The 27,264-nt window shown below is 37.6% G+C and overlaps 1 protein-coding gene across 1 annotated transcript in view; it reads left to right on the top strand.

Moving 5' to 3' along the window:
* The window catches only part of LOC139744274 (homocysteine-responsive endoplasmic reticulum-resident ubiquitin-like domain member 2 protein), a 137,535-nt gene that overhangs the window by 94,015 nt on the left and 16,256 nt on the right, over nucleotides 1-27,264 (top strand). Inside the window, exons 5-7 of the mRNA XM_071654720.1 lie at nucleotides 11,342-11,476; nucleotides 21,596-21,973; nucleotides 22,367-22,499. Coding sequence (XP_071510821.1) covers nucleotides 11,342-11,476; nucleotides 21,596-21,973; nucleotides 22,367-22,499 — 646 coding nt within the window. The remainder of the gene's footprint in view (nucleotides 1-11,341; nucleotides 11,477-21,595; nucleotides 21,974-22,366; nucleotides 22,500-27,264) is intronic.

Below are 27,264 nucleotides of genomic sequence, written 5' to 3'. Positions count from 1 at the left end.
TTTGCTGCAGTGCGACCGGCCTATTTCATGGTTGTTTTCCGCAAGTCTACCTTTTTTGCGAGATACGCGTGCATGATATTAGGTCAGACCAGAGCGCAACGAAAAAAAAAGAAAATAGCACATTCAAGAACTTTTCATGTAGCAACACTTGTGACCAAAAATGGAAAATTGAAATGCGTGTGCAACTCATCATATACTTTCCAATTTTAGTTCCGACTTCCAGTTCTTTTGCTGGTTAGCTGAGTGTGGATGATTAAAGCCGAAATAATTAATGAATTCATCGCGATCCCGCCGGGTGACAGTAGCGTAAAAATAGTTGAATAATGCATGTTAACCTACTTAATCGGTGTTCAGTAAAAGAAACAAACGCATTTATTAGTTTTAGTAGAACTGAATTTGTTCATTATCATTAAGCAAATGATAATTTAAATATGAGTGTGTATGATTAAAGCCGAAATAATTAAATCATCGCGATCCCGCCGGGTGACAGTAGCATAAAAAGAGTTGAATAATGCATGTTGAACCTACTTAATCGGTGTTAAGAAAAAGAAACAAACACATTTATTAGTTTTAGTAGAACTGGATTTGTTCATTATCGTTTAGTAAATGATAATATAAATATGAGAGTGTATGTTTAAAGCACATTACTAGTGAAATCATCGCGTTAAAATAGTTGAAAAACGCATGTTAACCTACTTAATCAGTGTTCAGAAAAAGAAACAAACGCATTTATTAGTTTTAGTAGAACTGGATTTGTTCATTATCATTTAGCAAATGATGATTTGAATTGATTTGAATATGAGTGTGTATGATTACATCCGAAATAATTAATTAAATCATCACGATCCCGCCGGGTGACAGTAGTGTAAGAATAGTTGAATAATGCATGTTGAACCTACTTAATTGGTGTTAAGAAAAAGAAACAAATGCATTTATTAGTTTTAGTAGAACTGGATTGTTCATTATCATTTAGCAAATGATAATCTAAATATGAGTGTGAATGTTTAAAGCAGAAATAACTAGTGAAATCATCGCGATCCCGCCACGTGACAGTAGCGTAGAAAGAGTTGAATAATGCATGTGGAACCTACTTAATCGGTGTTCAGAAAAAGAAACAAACACATTTATTAGTTTTTATGCCTCCGCCACGAAGTGGTGCCGGAGGCATTATGTTTTCGGGTTGTCCGTCCGTCCGTCCTTCCGTCCGTCCTTCCGTCTGTCCGTCCGTCCTTCCGTCCGTCCGTAATAAATTTTGTGGACAGGGTAACTATCAAAACCTTTTAAGGTATCCTAATGAAACTTGGCATGTATGTGTATTAGGGGGTGAAGTTGTGCCTATCAACTTTTCGGTGCACATGGTCAAGGCCAAAGGTCAAAAGGTCATGGTCAAATACGTAAAATTTCACTATTTCCTCCATATCTATGCAATGCCTCAAGATATTTTCTTGAAACTTAGTGTATACATGTATTACCCAATTAAGATTCTCTGGTGAAAGTTTTGGGTCATGAGGTCAAAGGTCAAAAGGTCAAGTTAAAATATTAAAACTTTGCTTTTTTCTCTGTACCTTGGAAATTGTTCAAGGTATCTTCATGGAACATAGGATATATACATGTACTGACTGGCAGTTATTATCTAGAGAATCTAGGGTTCATAAGGTCAAAGGTCAGGGGTCAAAGGTCAAGTGCAACACTTCAAATTTTTACTATTTCCCTCATGTATGTATTTATGTAATGCCAGCAATTTTTTTTTTTTTTTTTTTTTTTGCACTTGGTGTATGCATGTTTAACCTTTTCTTTTTTTGGGGGGGGGGGGATTTGCCTCAAAGGTCAAAAGGTCAAAGATCAAGGGAAAGTGCTGAACTAACTTTTTCCTCCATATCTCAGAAGTTGCTCAAGTTATCTTGAAACTTACTACATATTTATGCATGTTCTGCCTGACAGTGATTATCCTATGAATTTTAGGGTTAAAGGCCAAAAGAAAATGGTAACAGTGTACTTTTCAATACAGAAGTTACACTTTTTCTCCATACCTTGAAAATTACAGTGTTCATACACTTATGAATGGGTCAAAGTCAAGTTAAAATCCTTGAATCCCCAAATACATGCTCTCATATTCATCTAATTAAACCTAGGTAAAGGAAGGTGAACATTCAACACATTTGTGACAAACATGTAATTTCAATATTTTGCCAATATTGTGAAAATGTAATTATACATTGTCCACATGTACTATAGACCTATTAGGAGAATCATGCATTATGGCGGAGGCATAGCAGTCGCCTTAGCGACATTTCTAGTAGTAGAACTGGATTTGTTCATTATCATTTAGCAAATGATAATTTGAATATATGAGTGTATGATTAAAGCTGAAATAATTAATGAAATCATCGCAATTCCACCGTGTGACAGTAGCGTAAAAATAGTTGAAAAACACATGTTAACCTACTTAACCCATACCATACTGAATTCTTAAATCTCCATTGACTTAATTCACAGCTAACCAGGTTCCCGTAGGGAACGGGTTAATCAGTGTTCAGAAAAAGAAACAAACGCATTTATTAGTTTTAGTAGAACTGGATTTGTTCTTTATCATTTAGCAAATGATAATTTGAAAATGGGTGTGCATGATTGAAGCCGAAAGTAAAATTACAAATTAAAACTAACAGAGCACATCATGGTGCGTGGATGCATCCAAACTTCCGTCTTTTTACATTTTTATTTTGGATATTCTATAATGAAAACTCCCACCTCTCCGTTCGGACGTTTCTTTTTTATTTTCCTTACCATGGATACGTCACATTTCCCCCGCTTATTTTGTTCAATGGGTTTTCTTCCACAAATTTAATGATTTCATACTTCTCTTCATATGACTTCGTTGTTAATTTTCTCTTTGGAGCCATGATGAACGCATGTGTACTGTACGAACGCCTTACTGCGAGTGGAGCAAGCACATGGAGCAAGTGAGAAAAGTGTTCCTTCAGCGAGGCTGCGTGCGAAAACAAAAGACCCAAAATATTCGTGCGACTAGAGAATGGTTGCATAATCTCTCAACTTTCCCACACCACATTCCATCTAAAGTTAGCAAGAGTCGAAAGAGGAGAGAGGGGGAAAGATAGGGAGAGAAGCGTCGTGAAGTCTGGGTCTTATGTAAACAAAAACTGGCGTCTCATGATTTTGACAGTGATTTGTTACACGATAAAATTTTATTCGACTTAGGCACAGTGAATTCAATGGTTTTTCCGTGAAAGTGTTCTTGGAATTTCTTCGACTTAGGCGAGTATTCGACTTACAAAATTCGACTTGTGTGTGAATTAATACACGTAAGTCAATGGGGAAAAATCGGGACTTTTTAAAATCGTTGACTTGCGCGATTATTCGACATATGCGATGTCGACTTAGGCGAGTTTAACTGTATGTATGAAATCTACTGATTTATTTTTTCTTTTCTTTATTTTACTCCTTCTCCTTCAGGGTATTGTTAGGACCACAAATTATTTTTTTAAAAAAATGATCGCCACCATCAATTGATTTAAATGAAGTGATGCACTTTTAATATTTTTCTGTGAAGAAGAAACATTATGCTTTTTTTGTCAAAAGAGCATTATTGGTTTACTTCTTGCTTGAAGTAATATAACTGTTTTTCTTTTCCTTTTCACTGGTATATCAAGGCTTGCAAATACATCCCAGATACCAAGATATAGGACTTTGCACCGAAAGAATTCTAAGATCAATATAAACGAATCTTCCTATTCATAATCATCATGTATTGCAAAATGTCCCTGCATGAATGAAATAAAGTAATCAACAATGAACAATTTTTTTTACCCTAGAATTACCTCTCACTTTGAGCAACATTAGTGTTAAGTTTCAAACAGTAATGACAGTACATGCCTTATGTACCATAATACAAGATGCGCCATATTAACTAAACCAGACATTTAAGTGCAAGCAAAGAAATATATTTGTGCATTTGCCTTGAGGTGGAAACTTCACTAAGCTTCGAGAAAAAAAAGAAAAATGCTAGCAAAAGCAATCATTAGTAAGCATTATAAAACTGTTGGTATAGCTGTACACAAGCTTTTTTATAGAAAAGATGGTTACCATGCTTGCAACCACATCATTGATTAGGCCTACAAACTCTGGTAGCTTTATTTTTCCGTGGGACTGAATGAACTATATAGTAATTTGAGTGCATATATTGCATGTGGTAAACCCGAAACTTCTAGATGATTTAGCCTTAAATATGTGCTGAATCAAAAATCAAAAGCTCAAGCCCCCCCCCAAAAAAAAACAAAAAGAAGATAATTATGATAAATAAATAAATGAATTTAAAAAAATAAATAAAATGAAAAAAAAATGTAACCATGAACATACTATGGTGATGACATCATTCCCTATCAAAGGGACTGCTGCTCTTTGTTGATAACCTTTGACTTCCCAGATGTATTGAAATGGCCTAAAGTCAAAAAATTTGCCTCGGTTATAATTACTGTCATGGTAACTGACATTACATACTGGTGTATGACGGTTCGGTAAACTGATGTTACACATTTTGGAGTGTTCATTTTGACTCTCCAGTATGGCAAGTATCCTTATTTCTGGTATTAAAGTGAAAACTAAGTTTCGGTAAGTGCTTGAGAACCCGTCTAGCACCATTTCATTTTTTCTTGCAATATATCGAAAGAGTCCACTAAGAAACTTACCTGGCTGACGCGGTTTGCCGGAATGATGAGTTGGTTTAGAGTATTTTGAGAAAAATAATAATAGTAGGAAAACCGACTTTTATTCCAGAAGGCTCCAGACTAACTCGGTCTCGGGGAAATTCGACCCTACTTCAGACAATTCACACGCAGTTCGTGATCGCCACATTCTACTGGCCACTGCATAATACCAAATGAGGCCTAACTGAATGGACAGGAAAGTGCGTGCTAACGTAATCCTGTACAAAACAAAACAAAAATGATAGTGCGCGGTCCTCAGTTGCTGAGACACGTGGTCTTTGGAGTTTTTGTTGTTGTTTATCAAGCGCCTTTGATTGTTTTAGAGGTGCTTGATAGGCGCACACTAATTTTGCATGCGCGCAAAAGAGGTTTTTGATGCGCGCGTTGTAACAACTCGGACCATTACTGCGAGTAGCCAGAACACGAGGCGCTAGTTTATACAGGCCGCTCCCATAGGACAACACTTTACAATCAGAGGGACAACCATTACAACTCATCCCGCCGTCAAAGCGAAGCCGAGTTATCCCCGAGTCCAAGTTTAGCCTGACCCCGGGGGGGGGGGGGGGGGGGGGGGGGGGGGGGGGGGGGGGGGGCAAGTGTGTCAGGGAGCGACATTGTTATCAAGTAGAAAAATTCAATTGTGTTCTTCATGCCCCCGCTCTCCCCCCCCAAAAAAAAAAAATAGAAGAATTAGTATTCTTCATCCCCCCCCCCCAAAAAAAAAGAGACAAAAAACACAAATGAATTCAAAAGAGGACAATAAGCATGTATGGATTAATTTTAGAGCATTGATAATGCCATCGTGCTATTTTTAATAGGCTTTCCCAGTTTTTAGCTAGAAAATGGACAAGATATAAATTTTACCTCTTCTCTTTCCCGATTCACTAGTTACTTATTCTATTTTAGATATTCTACCCTCCTGCTTTGACGTTTTGCAATAAGATCTGTTTGTAATTTTCTCTGTAACTATGATGTAATTCTACTGCTTAAAGCATTTTATGTCGCAGGGATTCACCTCAATTTTGTGGCTTGTGTTATTCTCCTCCGAACAGTACATTTTATCGCGAAATACAATAGCTGTTTTCATGGATGCATCTGGGGTTTTTTTCCGAATCCCTAACGCTACCTTAATAGACGACTACGTTATTTTTTATTTTTTATTAATACTAAATCAACACCCTCACAGGTTTATTGTAGAAAGATCTGTTACACACTTTTACTGTACTTTGTTCATTTTTTTTTTCACAAACACACGCCCATGCAAACACAATTAAAGATCCTGATCATTTCAGGGGGGGGGGGGAGGAGGGGGGCAACTGATGGGATAACACCCTGCCGGAGATGGCAACTCTTCTTTTCCATCTCTCATATCTTCCTATGCTATTATCAGGACACCCTATACAATTTATTGGTATATAGGTGGCGCTGTTCATCCTGTCGGTCTCGTGGGCCTTCTTTGCTTAGGGTCGGTCTCGTGAACCTCTTTAGCGTAATGTCGGTCTCGTGAGCCTTGTATGCATATCGTCAGTCTCGTGGACCTTTAAAGTGTAGAGTCGGTCTCGTGGGCTTTGTTTGCTTACTGTCGGTCTCATGAGCCTTTTGTGCGTAGTGTCGGTCTCGTGAGCCGTATAACTTCTGGGCTTATATTACTTGATGTCGAACTTGTGAGCTGTATGACTCGTGGGCTGTATAACTTGTGGGCTGTATGACTCGTGGGTGTCGGTCTCGTGACGTGCACCCCTAGTAAAGTGGATATACAGAGAGTAAGTTATGTGACAATACACTCTTTTTACCACTGAGTTATAGGCATACTTTGGCAGCCATTTTGAAAAACAAAATGGCCACTTTTATTGAAAAACATAATGATTCTTAAAACTTCAACTCAAGTATTGTCTGAAAATGTATGGTGTTTGAAACATTTTGAATTTTTGGCACCTGTGTCCTATATACCGTGGACTTGCCCAGTTGCAATCTTAACCTGTTGAGGACAAGTCCCCAGTATACTTGGGCAAACATCTATGGGAAATGCATGTAGCAAAATCAAACCGTCCTGAATGGGTTAACAAATTTCATTTGTAGAGGGAGACAAATTAAAGAAACTCACACCAAAAGCCATATTGTCAGGAATATCATTTTTTTTTTTGGGGGGGGGGGGTTGCAAATATGCATTTGCCTGATGCTAAGCTTTGTACCAATCAATATGAAATATGCTTGTCGCTTTTTTTTTTAAAGAAATTTTGCCAAAGTCACCTTTGCGCATGTTTTTATTCCTTTTGTGATCGCTGACTTTGCACAAGTAACGTGATGACGCATCACATTTATGAATAGCTATCACTTATCCAAAAGAAACAACGTGAAATATCTTGTCAAATTCATGAAATTCCTCTGTCGAGTTCGTATGCCCATGATTTTTTTTTCATGGTTACTACTATATAAACACTGATCAATTCAGTGCTTATTTATGTCAATGTAGGGCAATTTGTCAATCAGTTGCTATCAAATATCTATTGTCTTTACAGTGCACTCCTGTTAGAACAAACACGGTCATAATGAAATTTCAGTATAACAAAGTAAAACTTCTGGTCCCAAAATTATTACCATTAAAGTCTATGGTACGAAATTCGCTTATAGCAAATTTTTTGTTATAATGAAATCTCTTCTGAGGGCCATTGACAAAGAAAAACATACTTAGGAAATGTGCTTCATTATGACAAAATGCTGACAGACTACAAAAATACATAGTGGAACAAGCATGTACTGAGCATCTTTGCGCAGGCTAGCACTTCGCATCACTCTGCATTCACTCCGTGTGTCACACACCATTTCTGAGGAGAACTTGTGTTATTAATCATAGTCTCTGGAATGCATAAAGGTTTGTTTTTCCGACAGTTTCTTGTTATGAAATACACAGATTTGGATATATATGTCCAGATGTCCGTCGTTTTTTTTTTTTTTTGTCTCGCCCACCGGAGGTGAAGGCGAGACTAAGGGATCCAAATGGCGTCCGTCCGTCGTCCGTCCGTCGTCCGTCACAAATGTTAAAGTTTACCTGCAAGACTCTCTTATGATGCATAACTTGACAACTGTTACAGCAATGGCAGCCACACTTGTGTGATAGAAGTCTTTTCTATGTTAAAGTTTACCTGCAAGACTCTCTTTTGACAAATAACTTCACATAAGTTGCTTGGATTACAACCTAACTTGGGTCATAGATGCACTGGGGGTACCTTCATGTTATGGTGCCGTTGGAGGTCACAGGATAGGGTCAAAGGTCATTTGAGGTCATACGTTAAAGTTTACTTGCAAGACTCTCATATCACATGTAACTCGACACATGTTGCTACAATGGCAATCAAACTTGGGTGATGGATGCACTTGGGTACCTCATGTAATGGTGCCGTAAGAGGTCACATGATAAGGTCAAAGGTCAATTGAGGTCATACGTTAAAGTTTACTTGCAAGACTCTTATCACACGTAACTCATCACATGTTGCTACACTGGCAATCAAACTTTGGTGATGGTAGATGTCTCTTGGGAAGTTGAAGGTAACCACAAGGTCAAAGGTTACAGACAGGGGTCAACAAACTTTTAGGGCCCAATGTTAAGTTTTTAGGAGGCATTTCGTTTATGGCTCATAACTTTTGATCCCTTTGTCCGTTTGTGACCAAACTTGGATGGAAGATGTCCCTTGGGGAGGTAAAGGTCGTCACAAGGTCAAAGGTCACAGACAGGGGTCAACAAACTTTTAGGGCCCAATGTTATGTTTTTAGGGCGCGTTTTGATTGTGGCTCATAACTTTTGATCCCTATGTCCGTTTGTGACCAAACTTGGACGGCAGATGTCCCTTGGGGAGTTAAAGGTCATCACAAGGTTAAAGGTCACAGAAAGGGGTCAACAAATTTTTAGGGCCCACTGTTAAGTTTTTATGGCGCGTTTCGATTATGGCTCATTACTTTTGATCCCTTTGTCCATTTGTGACCAAACTTGGATGGTAAATGTCCCTTAGGGTGTTGAAGGTCACCAAAAGGTCAAAGGTCATAAGCAGGTCAATTAACTTCTGGGAGTTATAAAAGATATTAATTCCTTGTACGCGAATGGGCGAGACACAATTTGGCGATTGCCTTGTTTGGAAATGAATTAGCGTACATTATTACAAACATTGTGGCGTTATTTCAAAGGTTCACTATATGTATTCAAGGTTCGTTAATCCAACAATAAAATAGTTTTCTAATAAATTTTGAAGATTGGCTGATACCGAAAATGGTAGGAATCTCTGTTACCGTATTCCAAACGTTTGTTGATCGGAAAATGAAAAAAGCACATTAATCCAAAAGTGAAAAAAGGTGGGTCCACTAACAAACTTCTGCAATTACAAACCTTACAATCGTCTTTAGATGAACAAACCTTCGAAATAATGAACCTTTCTAATTTTTGAGTGAACAAACCAGCAGAATAACAGCCTTATTTTATGTTGAGATTAACAAACCTTGGGAATAGTGAACCTTTCTCATTTTTGAATAAAACTTTGCGGAATAATGAAGCTTATATTCATTCTCGGAAGAACAAACCTTCTGAAAATGAACCTTAAATCTCTCCTGGAATTATGAATTTTCGCAATAATGATCCTCGGAAGAACGAAGCTTCAGAATAATGGACCTCATTTAATTCTTAGATTAATAAACTATCAGAATAACGAATCCTGGAATGGTGAACCTTCAGAATAAGGCGCCTTCAGAGTATCGAACCTTAGTAATAACAATCCTTAGTAATAACAAACTGTAACCGCATCCTAAACCATCATTTTCTAAATATGTGTTTTGAAACCAGGCATGACAGTTTAAACAAAGTATTGTATGCTCTCTCTTAAATGTAACATTTAAACAAAATTAATAAGATAGCATCCCATTTGAAATGGCTTTGAAGTGTGTGATGAATATTCAATATACAGGTATACGCATGGTTTGTGTGTTTTTATCACATTCGGTGTTTGTTCAGTTATAGCGAAATTTCATTATAACCAAAGAAAACTGCCAGTCCCAAGGATTTTTATAACAGAAGTGCACTGTATATTGAAATTCAGTCATCATTTTTGTAATCTGCTTAATGTAAACTTTAAAATGGTATGTAATTCATATAAGTGTAATGCTTAGAAATATTAAGAAATATTGATTAGAAACTGATAGGTGCTATGGACTAGTGTGTCTATAAACCTTTGGATGTGACTACGGCACAATGTGTATATGGGTGAGAATTTTGAACGATGTACAATTGCCAATTTTTGCACCTTATGGCACTCTTTCCCTTAGAACACACTAGAATGATCTAAGAAACCAGTTTCTTTCATGTGATCTCAAAGCCTGATAAATTTCCTTTCAGGAAATGTATGGGTTGGTATACTTTTGATATTTTGCATTTGACAAGTACTTAAGCGTAAAAATACGGTAAAAAACACTATTTTCACAATGATTTTTGTTTTTTAAACCAATAATGTACCCTTTTAAGGTACATGGCATCTATTATCTGACCATGTTCTGGATCTGCCTATGACGTAATCTAAACTACCATGAAGTTGATTTTTAAAGAAATTATCATTTGTGCTAAATTATGCTAATTTATGCATAATGATGCATGAAATCAGACAATTTGGTATAAATCACTAAATAAAGCTCAAAACGAGCACATTTTTTTGTGTAAATATTCTTTTTAGTGTCCTAGTGAAAAATTTCTTAAATATTTTATTGTTTTTTTAATTATGTATATCCTTGTTTTTTCAACTTTATGTTTTTCATTGTTTTTTTTATGCGATTTGCCGTGACATTGTTCTGAACAAGAAAATATGTTATTAATTGATTTTAATCAATAAAACACCAAAATAAACATGCTTTTATGAAATTTGCCTGTAAGCACAGATTGCATTGAAATTGTACACGAATTCATGTTTTTGAGCGATTTTTGGTCTGACATGCACTTACATATTTCTGTGCAACTTCGGAACGGCGCGCCCGGGCATCACAAATTTGGTGTCAAAAGATGCAAGAGACTCGAAAGAAAAAAGTCATGAAACGTCGCGGCGATAGCTTTTCGCAATAGCGATACATCGCGCGGAATGTCGAGGGGGGGTTCTCGGAGGCCTCCGCCCCCCCCCCCGGCCTAGTTAGGGTTAAGTGAGTGCCAGAATCCAAACAATAGTGAGAGGAAGTGAGGCAAGGCACTGTGAAATGTTTGGTCAAGAGTTTAGAGGCTTTAAAGAGGTCTTAAGTTGACATCATTGTCCAAGCTATTGCAGCTATGGATTATCTGGTAGATCAGTGATTGCAGCATATGCTTGAGCTACAGGATATCCCATGGATTGGCAGTTATTGGTTAAGATATACAAAATCTATGCTGCAGATATTGAATACTGTTTGTGTGTGTGTTTATCTCATTTTTTCAACACTCAATGATTTTGACATTGTGATATTTACCATACAATGTGCATCTGTGATTTATCCTCATGTCATAGTTTTCAAGCTAGAAACCTTGCCACTCGAGTGGAAGTGATAGTGGATTGAGTTTGCAGGTATGTCTACATTTGTACTAATCCCTCTTTCTCTCTTCCTTTTTTTTTACGACTGTGTAGTTCTCTGTCTTCATCATCATCTGGTCCCGTTCCTGTGCCTCCCAGTGTCATGTCAAATGCTACTGTATTGACACAGGCTCAGCAGCAGGTGCTGCAGCAAATATATGCCCAACAGATGACCGCATACATGCACTAGTAAGTAGTAAATTTTTATATACTGTTGATGACACTTCATTGGCATGGAGATTAGGTAGAGACCTGGTAGGGACTTGAGTCTCCCTGGTTCTGGAGATGTCCCCAGAACATCTCCTGGAAACTACTTTGTAGCTTGGTCTCTAGGGAGTCACAAGAAAATTGGATATGTTTGATTTTTAAAGATTTTTATGCCTCTCTCTATGCCCGAAGAGTGCCGGAGGCATTATGTTTTCGGGTTGTCCGTCCGTCCCCATTTGTTTATGCGATAACTTGAGTAATATTGAGTGGAATTTTACCAAACTTGGTTTAAGTATAAAGTGTGATGGGGCAATTACTTGATTAGATTTTGGGTGAAATCGGCCAGAGGTCAAATGTCAAAGGTCAGGGTCAAATCATGAAATTATATCCGTTTACGTGATTACTCAAGACTGCAGGCCTCGAATTAACCGACGGCCACCGACGGCCATGGCCGTCAGTGCCCCTCTCGTTGGCCGCAATGCCTTTCTTTCCTTGATCAAAGTTACGGCAAAAAAAAAGAATGTGCCCTTTTTCTTGTGGCAGTGGTGCCCCTTTCAGAATGAAAGTAATTATTTATGACGTATAATATGCCCTTTCTCAAAGTCTACTCAAATATCATACCTTCAGTTCACTCGCATCCCAATATATCTGATTCAAACTCAAAGTATCTTTCCGAGATATGAGACGACGTGTACGTACATGTGTCTACACCCGACATGGCTTTTTTACCGTCCCGACTGCCTCCGCAGCGCAGCAGCCATAGAGTTACTAGCTAGGCAGCGGCGAACCGGAGCAAGTGGTCGCACGCCATGCTAAAAAATGCCAGGCCTGTCGGACGGCTGCGAGCATTGCCAGCTCTCTCGCTCTGCATTCATGCCCACCCGCCCGACCCGCGCCGCATGCTCAAAGCAAAATGGCGCCTGAAGTGCTCCAGAGCGCTAAGCGAGCGCGGCGTGTGCGTTGAGAACGTACTGTATTACAGAACCTACATCGTATTGCGTATGGCCTACTGCCTAACGTCTGCTGCGGAGAGATCTTATGCGTGCGTGCGCTGCTGGAGTGTAGCAGCACGGTCGATAGCATACAGCTCTATGGGGCGTTCACATCACGTATAAACACCCAACATGCCCTTTCGAATGTGGCCTTGGTGCCCCTCTGACTGACCCAAGTGCCCTGGCCTCTTGGAAAAAGTGCCCTTTTCTAAATGGCCTTGCCCCTCCAAAATCCTATTTCGAGGCCTGAGACTGGATTAATTCAGTTACAGGGGATGGCTAGTAACTGATCAGTGAGAATCAGTGGGAATACTGGGGGATGATTGTTCCAATCTTTGTGGGATTCATTAAGAGGACATTACATATCTATTGTTGTGTGAAATTATTTGCTTCAGAATGGTCTCATATTCAAGTAATGTGCAGTTCAATGTTTCCAGGTTAGTATGCCTGTACAGTGACAGGGCGATCGTTAACAGGCCATCAAAAGGTCAAGGTCAAATGCTCCAAATTTCATTAATTCCCCCATATCAATGCAATGCCAGAAGGTATTTTCTTGAAACTTATTGTATACCTGAGCCCCGTTTTATCAAAAGATAAATTTAACGTTAAGTCAAGATAATCTATGATTAAAGGGATGGTACAGTATTGGTGGAGATGAGAATTGGGCTTTTAACTTTTTGCAAGATACCAAGAAAACACTTATGATATAGTACAGAGCATACCATTTTAAGAGGAATTCAAAGTTTATTCAATGAAAATCGGGTTTGGAATGACTGAAACATCCAAAAACAAAGTAAAACAAAGCGATCGTAAGGAAATGTGGGTCCCACACTTTATTAGAATCGCTCTTTTTTGGATATCACAGCCATTTTAAAACCAATTTTCATCAAATAAACGTTGAATTCCTCATAGAATTACATGCTCTTTCATATTTCATAAGAGGTTTCTCATTATCTCACCAAAAAATGTTAGAAACCTGAAATTAGGTCTCAACCAAAACTGTACGATCCCTTTAACCTCTCAAATCAACTCTAAGTCCACTTAATCTATGATTAACTTCCAAATAAACTTCAAGTCCATTTTATCAAGAGACCCAGAGTTGAAATCAACTCCAACTTCCTCCCAAATCAACATATAAGTTTTCTCAACCGCTCCAAATCCATGATAACTTTACAGTTGATAAGATGTTAACTCTAAGTAGAGACAAGTCTAGCTAGACTCAATTGTAAGGCAATTTACAGAAGAAAGATGACCGTCACACTTTCCTAGTCTAGCTGGGATGTTGTCACAAATGTTTGTCTGTTAACTGCTTACTTTCTCTAACATTTAGTTGCGTTTCTTTCATGTAATTATGGTCTTTTCCTTGCATGAAATTCATGATCGGCACGCATTGCTTACGCGACTGCTGCACGCAAACACCCTAGACAGCAGTCTCAATCCCAGCCTGCGCGCCCGGCGCCTCAGCCCGCCCGCCCGCCAATCAAGCCATCGCCAGCAAGGGTAATTAAGTAACCGAGTAATGCATATCTTGCCACAGAACCCATATGCGAGGAAGCCAGTGATTTCTGACGTGCGTAGGCCTACGTAGAGCTGGTTCGTCAATAGTTACTATTTAAGAGTTGAGTAAACCTATACAGAAAATAAAGAGTTTAATTCTAGACTCTATAGCACTGCGTACGACAGTAACTTAAGATCTATCCAGTGAATAGGCCTAACATTAGACCTAAGTAATGTTACAGCGAGTCGTTTGTACTTACCGTAACACTGCATGACTAGCGGCATCTACTAGGTCTAGAATTTCGACATGTAGACTGGCGATCTATTCTTTACAAAGCCGATCTGCGCCCTAGAGGTAAAAACAAGCTACTGTAGTCACCACACTCACAAGTTTCCATAATCCTACACGTAAACACACAAGACTTGAAACAATACATACACGACCTTCACCTTGGACAGTCGGGTACTGTACGTTTATATCCATGTCAGTGAATACTGTTATAACGTTAGATTTACTGAGATCCTACGTAGTGTGTGTGCGGGATCTTTACGGTACGCAGATTTTCGTTGAGCTCGATTTGTGCTAGATCTATCGACCTACTTTCTTCAATACAACGCAAAACGGCGTAGGGCCTATTTTGTGGTTCTGTTGCAAACATACTTCTAATTCAGCGGCTGTAGCGCTAATAATACTGCGTCACACTAGCAGACTATGCTTCCGTGGCTTGTTGTTTGTTTTGCTTTATGTATTGTATTGTTTTTAAGCAGACAGTAACGGAAACCAGCATAGTCTTGTGTTTTTTGTTTTTTACTAAATCAATAATTAAGTCATGGTGATGAGCTATAACTATAATCGACTATTAAGTCTCTTCGTAAAACGGAAACCTACAGTTGATTTAAAGTTATAGCGGACTTCAAGTTGGATAAAGTTAGTGTTGATTTCACAATCAACGCTAACTTTATCTTGATAAAACGGGGCCCTGTACTACCAAATAAAGATTCTCCAGAGAGATTTTCAGGTCTTGAGGTCAAAGGTCAGGTGAAAATGTTAAAATTTTACTTTTTTCTCCATATCTTGCAAATGGGTTCAAGGTATCTTCATGGAACTTGGTACATACGCTTGTACTGACTTGCAGGGATTATCTAGGAAATTTATGGGTCGTGGATCGAAGGTCAGGGGGTCAGAGGTCAAGGTCAGCTCCTCAAAATTTCATTTTTATGCAATGCTTGCAGGATTTTTCTTGAAACTTAATATAAATGTTACCTAATGGAGAGATTCTGTCAAGTGAAAGTGCTATATTTCACATTTTCCTCCATATCTTGAAAGTGACTCAAAGTATCATGAAACTTAGTACATTCTATGCATGTTCTACCTGACACTGATTCTCTTGGGAATTTTAGGGTTATAGGGTCAGAGGTTAAAGGTCAAAGGCTAGGCTAAAATTCAAGAAATTTTCTATTTAATACTAAAATTACACTTTTTATGCCTCCGCCAACGAAGTGGCCAGAGGCATTATGTTTTCGGGTCCATCCGTACGTACGTACGTACATCCGTCCGTGCGTACATCCGTCCCGTTTTGTTTTTGTCGATATCTCAAGAACCGTGTTCTGGTTTTACATCAAACTTGGTATGAGGGTATATCCTGGGGGGATAATACTTTGTTTGGATTTTAGGGTCACGGGGTCAAAGGTCAAAGGTCACAGGTTATTTTGTGAAAAAAAAGGTCGAAAATTCATGTTTTTCTCCATATCTCGCAAATGGTTCAAGGTATCTGCATGGAACTTAGTATATATGCTTGTTCCAATGGGCAGGGCAGTGATTATCTAGGGAAGTTGGGGGTCATGGTTCAAAGGTCAGGGGGTCAAAGGTCAAGGTCAACTCCTCAAAATATCACTGCTTTCCCTATATTTATGCAATGCCTGAAGGTTTTTTTTTTTTTAACTTGATGTATACATGTATTACCCAATATATATTCTGTGGGAAGTTTCTTGCCAAAAGGTCAAAGGTCAAGTGAAAGTGCTGAATTGCACTTTTTCCTCCATATCTCAAAAGTAGCTCGAGGTATCATCATGAAACTTACATATTTATGCATGTTCAACCTAACAGTGATTTTCTTCGGAACTGGGAGGTCAAAGGTCAAAGGCCAGGTTTAGATAATGCTATTTTCCCACTTGATGCTGAAATTATACTCTTTCAATTCAATTCAATTCAATTCAATAGTTTATTTATTTCCATCATCACAAAGAAAAGAAAAGAAAAAGTTGACATAATCCAAAGTGATACATTTTTTTTCATTTCTCTTCCACTCGTCCGATAAAGGATTTTTTCAATACAATATAAAGTATATTATACACGAATGATGTCGTAAAAAAAAAAAAACAATGCACTTTGTCATGGCAACAAAAATAGTAAATAATCACAATGATGGAAAACAGTGTTCCACTAAAAAAGCCACGCTTGTAGAACGTGGAACACTGGAACAAAACAACAACAGCACCAATTTGTTATACCAATAAGACATATTCTTTTTAAATTCTTCTATATACTATTGTACATTTTACTCATTGATATAATGATGTTGATACTATGAACAATACTTACTAGGATTTTAGGATGCAAACATATAAACTATATAACATATCACATTTGTGGCACAGACACTATGGGGCCAGGTGTGCCAGGAAAATTGAACGGAAAGGAAGATATGCAATCGGCCACAAAAAACAGAACGACGACAACAACAACAACAACAATAACACAATACACAGAGATAACAGAGTTTGAGGAAATGCACTCAGACAGATACTGGACAACGAAGAACGAGGAAAAAGGAGCAGGGAAGAAAAGAGAAGGAAAAGGAGAGGGATGGAAAAGGTCTGTGGACACACTACAAAATCTCAAGGAAAAGTGAAACATGACGGGTTTTTTCATTGAACAGAATTAACTGGTATATTTAGAAAACAAATATTTTTTGAGTTTATACTTAAATGTAATTAACTTCACAGATTCTTTTAGATCATTATCTAAGCTATTCCAAAATCTGGGTCCGGTATAAACAAATGTATTTTGAGTGTGTACAGTTCTAACTAAGGGAAGATGAAATTCTTTAGATTGTCTAGTGGGATAATTATGTACGTGGCTGTTACGGTGAAATAAAGAATAAAATATTTTGGGTAGATGATTGCAGTTGTAATTAAACATAAATTGACCAAGTTGAAACAAATACAACTCTTTTATTTTCAGAATTTTGTGCTCAAGGAAAAGCTTGTCAGTATGTGCTCGGATATGAAGGTTAAAAATGATTCTGAGTGCCATCTTTTGCAGAAGAAAAAGTTTATCTAACAATGTCAAATATGTATTCCCCCAAGCAAGAATTCCGTAATTCAAGTATGGCAATACCAAACTTGAATAAAGCGTAATCAAAGCCGAAGAAGGAAGATAATATTTCAATCTATTCATTATGCCTATGTTACGTGCAATTACTTTACAAATATTGTTTATGTGACACTTCCATGATAACTTATTATCAACACAAACACCTAAGAATTTAATAGACGAAACCTCTTCTAGAGGAGTAGTGTCAAATATAACATTACCTGGTAATCTATCTAAAGAATTACTGAAAAACATATACTTTGTCTTCTCAATATTCAGTGACAATTTATTTGCATATATCCATTGTGAGACATTCTTCAATTCATCAGTCACTGTACTAATCAAAGTATTAGGGTCAGGGTGGGAATAAAAAAGATTGGAATCATCCGCGAATAATATGAAAGAGAGTTTATCTGAAGATCTATAAAAATCATTAATGTAAACTATAAATAACAGTGGGCCTAACAAACTTCCTTGCGGAACACCACATTCTATTTTCTTCATAGAAGAATCAAAACTGTTCACATGTACATATTGAAATCTGTCAGATAAATAACTCGTAAACCATTGCAAGGCTTTTCCGCGAATACCATAATGGGATAACTTAGAAAGAAGTATACCGTAATTAATCGTATCAAAAGCCTTTGAAAAGTCCAGGAAGATGCCTATTGTGTGCGAAAATGTATCAAGTGCATGTGTAATCTTTTCCACAAAGGTAAGTAAAGCGTGGGTGGTGTTGTGATTTTCTCTGAATCCAAATTGAAAATTCGTAAATATATTACTCATATTGAAAAATTTTACAGTTCGGATATATACTATTCTTTCCAAAATTTTAGAAATTGAAGTTAATAACGATATTGGTCTGTAATTATTGACATCATTTTTTTCCCCTTTCTTGTATATAGGTATAACTTTGGCAGTCTTCATTTGACTTGGTACAAGCCCAGTACTAAGTGATAGATTAATAATATATACTAAAGGATCTATTATTTGAAGAATTATATTTTTCAACAAATAATTATCGATTCCATCACAACCTGGGCTTTTCCCTTCTTTCAAATTATGAATAATATCAATAACTTCTTCATTATACGTAGGGTCCAAAAATATAGTTTTAGGATTAGGTATATCTAAAAAATCATAAAATACTTTATTAGATGAAGGGATACTTTGTGATAAATTTTTCCCAATCGATTCAAAAAAATCATTAAAAATTTCGGCCATACCAGCAGGTACATTGCTTTTTCTCAATACCTTGAAAATTACTCAATGCATAAACTTATATAAGGGTCAAAAGTCAAGTAAAAAATCATCAGTTCCCCAAATACCTGCACTCTGACATTTTAATTCAGCACATTTGTGTCAAACCTGTCATTTTAATATTTTGCCAATTGTGTGAAACTGTCATCACACATTGTCAAGACATTGTACTATAGACCTATTAGGAGAACCATGCATTATGGCGGAGGCATATCAGTCGCCGTAGCGATATATCTAGTTCTTCATACCTTGAAAATTACTCATTGCAAAAATTCAAAATCGTCAAATCCCAATATACATGTGCCTGCACTCTTAGACAATATACCTAGTAAACCTAGTTCAAAGGGAAGTGAACATTTGTGACAAACCTGTCATTTCAATATTTTGCCAGGTACATGTGTATGTGAAACTGTCATCACACCTTGTCAAGAGATTGTACTATAGATGCATTAGGAGAGCCATGCATCATGGCAGAGGCATACCAGTCACCAGAGCGACATTTCTAGTTTCCAGTCTCCAGCTGAGATATCTCTGCATTGTTAAATTAGTTGCGGCCAAGTCACAGAGTCTAATTTTGCCCTAGACATCTCCAAGACTTTCCTGCAACCTCGCAGAGACCAATGGCAACGTACCGCTGATTATGTGGAGACATCGCAGAGATGTCTCTGCAACTGAGAAGATGTCTGGGAGATGTTGCAGCGATGTCGCTGTGACTTACAGGCAGATGAGTTGTCACTTTGTTTGTTGGTGTCTCTAAAGTTGTCCTTGAATTACCTCATTCTTGAGATCACAAGCCATTTTTAGCTCACGTGAGCCAAAGGCTCAAGTAAGAGCCAAAGGCTCGAGTAAGCTATTGCGAGCACTTACTGTCCAGCATCCGGCATCCATCGTGCTTGTATCCATCGTTTGTCGGACGTCGGGCATAAACTTTTCACGTTTTCATCTTCTTGAAAACTCCATGATGGATTTTCACTGAACTTGGCAGGTAGCGTCCATACGTGGATAGGATCTCAGTTTGTTTCAATGGGCACCATGCCCTCCTGGGGGCCTGTTGAACCCACAAATGTAGAAACGGCCACTAATGTAGAAAAACATCAACCACATATGTGGAAATGCCCACTAATATAGAGATGATTTGCTATCATCACCCACAAATGTGCAGACAGTAAATTGGTTATTGGCTTTTGTTGATGGACATACCTATCTAGCGTAGATTGAGTATGCTGTGTACAGTGTGTTCGTATGTGTGTGTGTGTGTGTGTGTGTAGACCAGATTAGGAAATTATGTGTGCGTATGTATACTGTGTGTAACATGTTGGTGTGCTGTGTGACCACGTAATATTGTGCGTGGGTGTGTGTTTGCGTGTGTATGTGTGTGTGAAATATGATGGTATTTTATGCAATTGGTATGAAGTAGATGCCAGTATGCGCGATTACAGTAACATATTTCTCTCCCCCTCCAAAAAAAAAATAAATTTCTGTTGCCGTTTCTGTTTCTATTCTGTCGGTGTACATTGTACTCAGAATTAACTGTACTCCACCAACATTGTGATTAATTAGTATGGTCGTGTAAGTAATGTGGAGGGCAGGAGAAGTGTTTCACATTGAATTTCAAGTCTCTTTAAAGACTGCACTAGCGGTAGACATGACTGTTTTCTCATCAAGTTCTTACTTATTAAAGTTATTACAATGCACTTTAAAATTGTGCAGTCGAGGAAGATTTAGACCTATACACATAAGTGTTTTATAAAATTTCTAGGGGGCCTTTTACTTTGATAGATATTAGAGATGTTCATCAGAAATGTGATTTTAATGAAAAACGTATAAGGAGAAAGTTTTGGGGCCTGGAACCTCGAAACATATTGTGGGTCTTAGAGAATTTCTACTTCATAGGGTGGTTTATATAAGGAGCAGTAATGAAAGTCTTGTTTTGATGTTAGAATTTGTGTTCAGCACCCTCAAAATAAATAGAAGAAAAAAGACCTCCAGAAAAATTTATGAAAAAATTGAACTCACAGTACACATAGGTGACTACAGCCGAAATAAACTACATAGAGTTTGGTCTACATAATTAAAACACCTACTAATGTAAAAATATGTCAACCGCAAATGTAGAAGTTTTCTGCATTTGTGGTTGATATATGAAACTTTGCTACTACATTAGTGGGCACTGTCCGTTACTACATTAGTGGGCACTGTTCATTTCTACATTTGTGGTTGAAATTTTCTATATTTGTGGACGATTTCTACATTTTTGGTTGATGGATTTCTACATTAGTGGACGTTTCTACATTAGTGGACATTTCTACATTTGTGGGTTCAACAGGGTCCCCAGCGGCCCCAACCTCCCCCCAAAAAAAGTAGAAAATAAAAAATAAGGAGAATTACAAAAAACAAGTCATTTTTACCTGTGTGGTGGAATATGCAAATGGACACCATGCCCCCATAGAAGCTCTCAAAGCTGCCTCCTGCTCCCCAAGTTTGCAATGTTCCCAGGTAGTAGTTTGCAAGAATGCATGGAAGGTGAACTTCTGATAATCAGGTAGGTGCGAGACCCCAGGTCTCTTGTTGGTCTTTCTAGTTGCACGAGTCACAGCAACGTCTCCTCCAGTGAGATAGGCCCTTTAGCTCAGGTTCTCTTTACATTACACTTCAGAATGTGTGAAAACAGTGCTTGAAAGTGATGATTGTGATATTATGTTATGAGCTTCTGCTCATAAAAGAAAAAGTGTCTAGAGTATTTAGACTCTTGTCTGGGAAGCTGTCAAAAGTACAACATATGTTTACAGTTCTGAAATAGCAGTTGTGATTGTAACAATGCAGTGAAAATTTAATTTTGACAGAATTCTGTTCTACATAGCTATCAAGAGGTTATTGTGGACTAACCGAAAATTTGTGACAAATGATAAGGCACATAATCATGCTGTTAGGCCTGGTTTCATGTTAAACTCGCCTTGCAAATTCTCACTGTTGCAGTATCAATATGATAGCAGCTGCTGGTGGTGTGCAGCCTGGATGGAGTTCCATGTCACCACAGTGGGGTCACCCTGCTTCACATCCTGCTCCCACCACATCCTTATATCAAGCCCAGCCTGCCCCTGATCAACAGCAACCTGTGGCCCAAGCACCCAACATCCCCCAGCCGGCAGCAGCTCCTGCCAACAATGCCCCTCAGAGAATGAACGTAGGTGGGGGCATGGCCATGGATGATGACAATGAGGAGGGAGCCAGACGTGATTGGCTTGACTGGACATTTATGCTCTGCCGCTTTGGAATCCTACTCAGCATAGTTTATTTTTACTCTTCTGTCAACAGATTCATTATTGTTGCTGGAGCAATGTTCGTCATGTATTTGTAAGTATTCAATTATTGTAGAATGGGAGGGAGATAGGCTGACAATTGAGTGTAACAACTAAATGTAGAAGCCATTCTGACACCTTGCTATGATAAGATTTGTTCCACTGGTCTTCACAGGGTGTATTGCCTTCAAAATGTTTACATTTTTAGTGCTAACTGGATTTTGATGTGTTAAGTATGGTGATGTATATGGGTCTGTGTACATGCATGATTAACTCATTTACGTAGTGAGATAACCGTGGAGGGAAATAAGTACCAGTAATTACATGCATCAGATCTTCATTCAGACATAAGATAAGCCTTGCTCAGGAGCCCTTGCACATTGTATTTAATAAGTTATCAGCAGTTTTGAGAAAGCTTTGCCCCATTCCTACACATTTGTTCCACAAGGTATCAGGCAGGCTACTTCCAACTGAGGAGAAGAAACCGTGCACAACCACCAGCCATTCAGCCCCCAGAACCAAATCCCAGGGCAGAAGATGGACATGCCCAGGATGGGTCAATAAATATCAATGATGATCACGTTAGTATTTTTCCTCTTTCCATTTACCTTTACAGTGAATTTTGTTGACTGCAATCACCTTTTTTTTTTGTTGACTGCAATCACCTTTTTGTGTGTGTGTGAATGATTCAGTTCAACAATTTGGAGTGAATGTAAGAGCATGTAAAAGTCATGTCAATGAAAGATAGCCTGGTTTTGGAAAATCTATGTGGGAATTTTGGTGAGTAATTTTTCATCTGTTGCCGGGAAGATGAATTTTGTGTTGTTTATTACATGGAGTCAAATATAAAAAAGATTCGATTTGGTCACTGGGACGAGATAAGTGATTCGCAGGATCGGGGTAGTTTGCAGGCACAAACCCTTCTTGGTCGTGGAGGAGTCTGCGCCAAGACTACTATATGCACCACTTCGGCATTGTCCCATAGGCCCTGTGTTGTAGCTTCTCGGATTTGCGTGTATTAGTCTTGGCACATGCAGACTCCTAATACAACCAACAAGGGTTTGTGCCTGCAAACTAGGATCAGGGGGTGGGGGGATGATAAACAAGGTATTAACCAAGATATAATGTAAAGATGAGATATTAAACTCATCGCTTGAAGACAAGTTGGGTGATATGCTGGGGGGTCATCAGATATCGGTCACCCGTGATCGACAACGAAAAGGATGTGATATAGCAACTTGAAATTATATTGAGTTATGTTCGTGAAGTTGAGTTCTTTGTACCTACATTTCATTTCATTTCATTTATTTTTTTCCATCTCCAACAGAACTTGTAAATACATTTTCCTTCCACATAAAATATAGATACATATATATGGCAATATTACAAAGTATGATAAATGGAATTTATGGATATACAAATAATAAGGTGAAAAAGAAAAAGCCCAAAAAACATTCTGAAGTTAAGAAAATGCAGGAGATGGGGAGGAATGCTGAAGAAGCAAAGCTTGTAGGTTGCATTCCCCCCAAACATATAGTAACATCTTATATCATTGATCTTCTACTTAGCACATGAGACTAAATTTACAAAAAGAATCACACAAACTACAAACAAAAACCTAACTAGCCCTAGACAAACACCCAGACAAATCCACAAACTAAGTCGCTGTCATGCAGAAATAGAACAGGAAAAGTAAGACAGAAAGATGAAGAAGAACTGATAACATGGTTGGAAAATAGAAAGAAAAACAATGTCGATTGTGAGGACGAAAAGTGATGAGTGAACGGAGCCGCTAAGTCATACGCATGAAAGTAAATATTACAGTACTTCTACATTCATTAAGAAATCAACAATTTTATCCCATTGAGGTTTTGAGTATATACACATATATATATATATATATATATATACACATATATTTAATGATGACGTTCGAATGAAATCTTATGAATATCTAAAAATAAATTCTTTAATGATTTTAAAACAATTCAAACTTGGGGCCGCTTTTTAATTATCACTAAGGTTATTCCAAAATTTTGGTCCAACAAAAGTAAATGTGGATTGAGTAAATATAGTCTTGCAGGGGGCCCGTTTCATAAAACTTGTTATCAGTGACAACTGCCACATTTCTATGACAAATTTGCTCTTAGCCAATCAGATGCAAGGATTTCAGTAGCTTGTCACAACTATGACAACTTGTCACTGATAACAAGTTTTATGAAACAGGGCCCTGGTTAAAGGCAAATGAAATTCATTAGAATGACGAGTTTGGTATCTGTGGAAAGAATTCTTCTTCACAAACGTCCCAGTAAAAATGGGAGGTAATGAATTATCACTAAATTTATACATAAATTGACCAAGATGAAAATAATAAAGATCAGTTACTTTTAAAATCTTATTTTCAAAAAATGAAATGTTAGTGTGAGATCTCCAAGATGCATTGCAAATTATAGTGAGGGCTTTTTTTGGACACGTAGCAGTCTATCAAGATGCATTGAATGAGTGTTCCCCAAGCTATAATACCGTAATTAAGATAAGGCAGAATGAAAGTTGAGTATAACATAAGGAGGGTGGGAATGGGAAAATGAAATTTTACTTTGTTTATAACACCAATATTACAAGATATATATGTGACAAATATTATTAATATGTGTCTTCCATGAAAGTTTATTATCAATTGTCAATCCTAAAAACTTCATTGATGAAACTACATCTATAACAGTATCATCTAATATGATATTATTAGGAAGACTATCCAAAGAATTACTAAACAGCATAATTTCGTTTTGAGAAGGTTCAAAGACAATTTTTTGGATCTTGTCCAATAAAGCAACTCTTTCAGTTCTGAATTTAAGGTATGCACCAAAATGTGGGGATCCGAATGTGAAAAAAATACATTTAAATCGTCTGCGAACAACAGAAAAGATAAAACATGAGAAACATTTATCATATCATATATATACAGGGTTCATACAGGTCATGGAAAACCTGGAAAGTCATGGAATGTAGCCTAGTCTTTTTCCAGGCCTTGAAAGTCATGAAAAACTTATATTTCCATCAAAAGGTCGTGGAAAGTCATGGAATTGCAAGAATTATAGAATTTTATCTGTTATTTGTGTGAGATGTGTGTGTATTCCCTTTGCTTTGCTTTGAATTGAGATCAAATTTATGGTTTAATGTGTTAAAAAAAGAATTGTGTAAAAGTCATGGAATTCTGGCTAAAATGGTCATGAAAAGTCATGGAATTTAATTCATGAGAAAGAGTATGAACCCTGTATATACGTTAAAAACAAAAGAGGTCCTAATAAACTGCCTTGAGGAACACCGCAAGTAACAGATTTCTTTGTGGAACTTTGACTTTTGGAGAAAGATACAAATTGTTTGCAATCAGTAAGGTAGCCCCTGAACCACTCCAAGGCCTTCCCACGGATACCATAGTGACACAATTTATGAAGAAGTATTTTGTGATCGATGGTATCAAAGGCCTTGGAGAAGTCCAGGAAAACTCCCAATGTATGGTAATGTTGGTCTACGGCTTTGGTAACTTTTTCAACAAAGGAGAGAATAGCATGAGATATGTTGTGCTCTTTACGGAATACGACTTGAGAGTTAGATATAATATTATGCAAATCAAAAAATTTAGGAGTCTAGAATGTACAATTTTTTCTAACAATTTAGAAATCGAAGACAGCAGAGAAATTGGTCTATAATTACAAATATCTTCTTTATTACCTTTTTTATAAATTGAAATTACTTAAGCGATTTTCATTTCCAATGGAACAACACCATTACTTAGTGATAAATTAAAAATATCAGTTAATGGTTCAACAACACTCTCACTAATATTCTTTAAAAGGATATTATTAATACCATCAGGTCCAGGGCTTTTTTTGTTTTCCAAATTCATTATGATATCTTTTATTTCTAAACAAGTGACAGGATCAAAAACAAGTGAGTTGATATTGGGTTATGAAAGAAATTTATGGGAATTCTTCTGAGATGTGGGAATATTTTTAGCAAGATCATATCCAACCTGGGAAAAATAATAGGGAGCTTTAGATTTTGACGCATGGACGATTGAGACGACGAGTGCGCTGGACATTCTCCTCTCCCTTGCGTCGTGCTGAAAAGCTTGTGATTACGCTGGGACGCAACGTATAAAAAATAAAATCGCGCCCCCATATGATCGATGCATGAAGTAGCTCTCTACGTTGCAAATTGTGCGGACTTAAAAATAGCAAAGTACGCGTAGTGAAAAACTCAGGCAACGCAAGCTAAAAATAAGTCGACTTGACGCGCACTTCTGCGCATGCTCAGAACATGTTTTTTCCTTCTGAACGTCCGCGTGTCTAAAATCTAGAGCTCCCTAATGATTAAATGTATCCGCTATCAACGCAGGGTCTGTTGTTTACATACATACAGATGTCCCGCTTTTGGCGGAAAATCATCACTTTCTCGCCATAGGGATTTTTACCCCAAAACTCCCGCTGAATCAATATTTTGATTATCATGCATGTGTATGTGTACATTACTCAATGCGCTTCTGTATGGCGCAATAGTAGACCGTGTGGTGTGTTGTTTATTTTGGTTTTTTTTAAACAATTGCCAATTTGACGAGGAAATCAGTGCACCGATCATTCTTCTAATGCGTATTGCGAGCACTACCAACTGTCGGGGTAATATCCTGTTCAAATGTATGATCTTCAAATTGGTTTGCAGTGTCTGGATGTAATCGCTAACTTCAGTTTATGGCTTAAAGGAACTGAGATTTTCTTCCATAGAAAAGCACACGAGTCGCACACCGCTCATGAGCAATCTTCCATACGTTCATACAGCATGAGCTTGGTCTTAAGTAAGACCAAAGATCCTGTACAGTTGCAGTGTGTTGGATCTTTGCCAACAAGTGAGAGCACGTGTATGTGTTAAAGTTTCGAAAGAAATGCTGCTATCAAAGAGACTATCCTTCCAGCACAATAAGGAAAGCAAAACATACAACACAGATTGGGCTTTGACAACTAGCAAACTGGAGAATACTGTGTAGGAATTAAGTAGTCAGTGAGGTAAGGCTTCAGATTATTGCTAAAGAAATGTCTCTCCATGCAATCATTTACATGTAAGAAAAAGTTTGGAAGTCATTCATGAGAATGCACATTGTTAATGTGTCAAAGTAGGCCTACATGTAGTTAGTGCATCTCATGAATAAATTGAATGCATTTGATTTTACAATCTACTCGACCAAGGATTGATTGAAATATTATGTGTAACAATCATTTACCCATTTTTATTTTTTTTATGTTAAGACAATGAGTTAGTACATTTGTGACTGTAGTTTCAAGTTTGTTCATG

The sequence above is a fragment of the Diadema antillarum genome, unplaced genomic scaffold (assembly GCF_040938485.1).
Source record: "Diadema antillarum isolate AM-2024a unplaced genomic scaffold, OU_Dant_1.0 seq00001152_RagTag, whole genome shotgun sequence".
NCBI lineage: Eukaryota > Metazoa > Echinodermata > Echinoidea > Diadematoida > Diadematidae > Diadema > Diadema antillarum.
The sequence above is the reverse complement of the archived record's forward strand: the minus strand, read 5'-3'. Positions and strand labels throughout refer to the sequence as shown.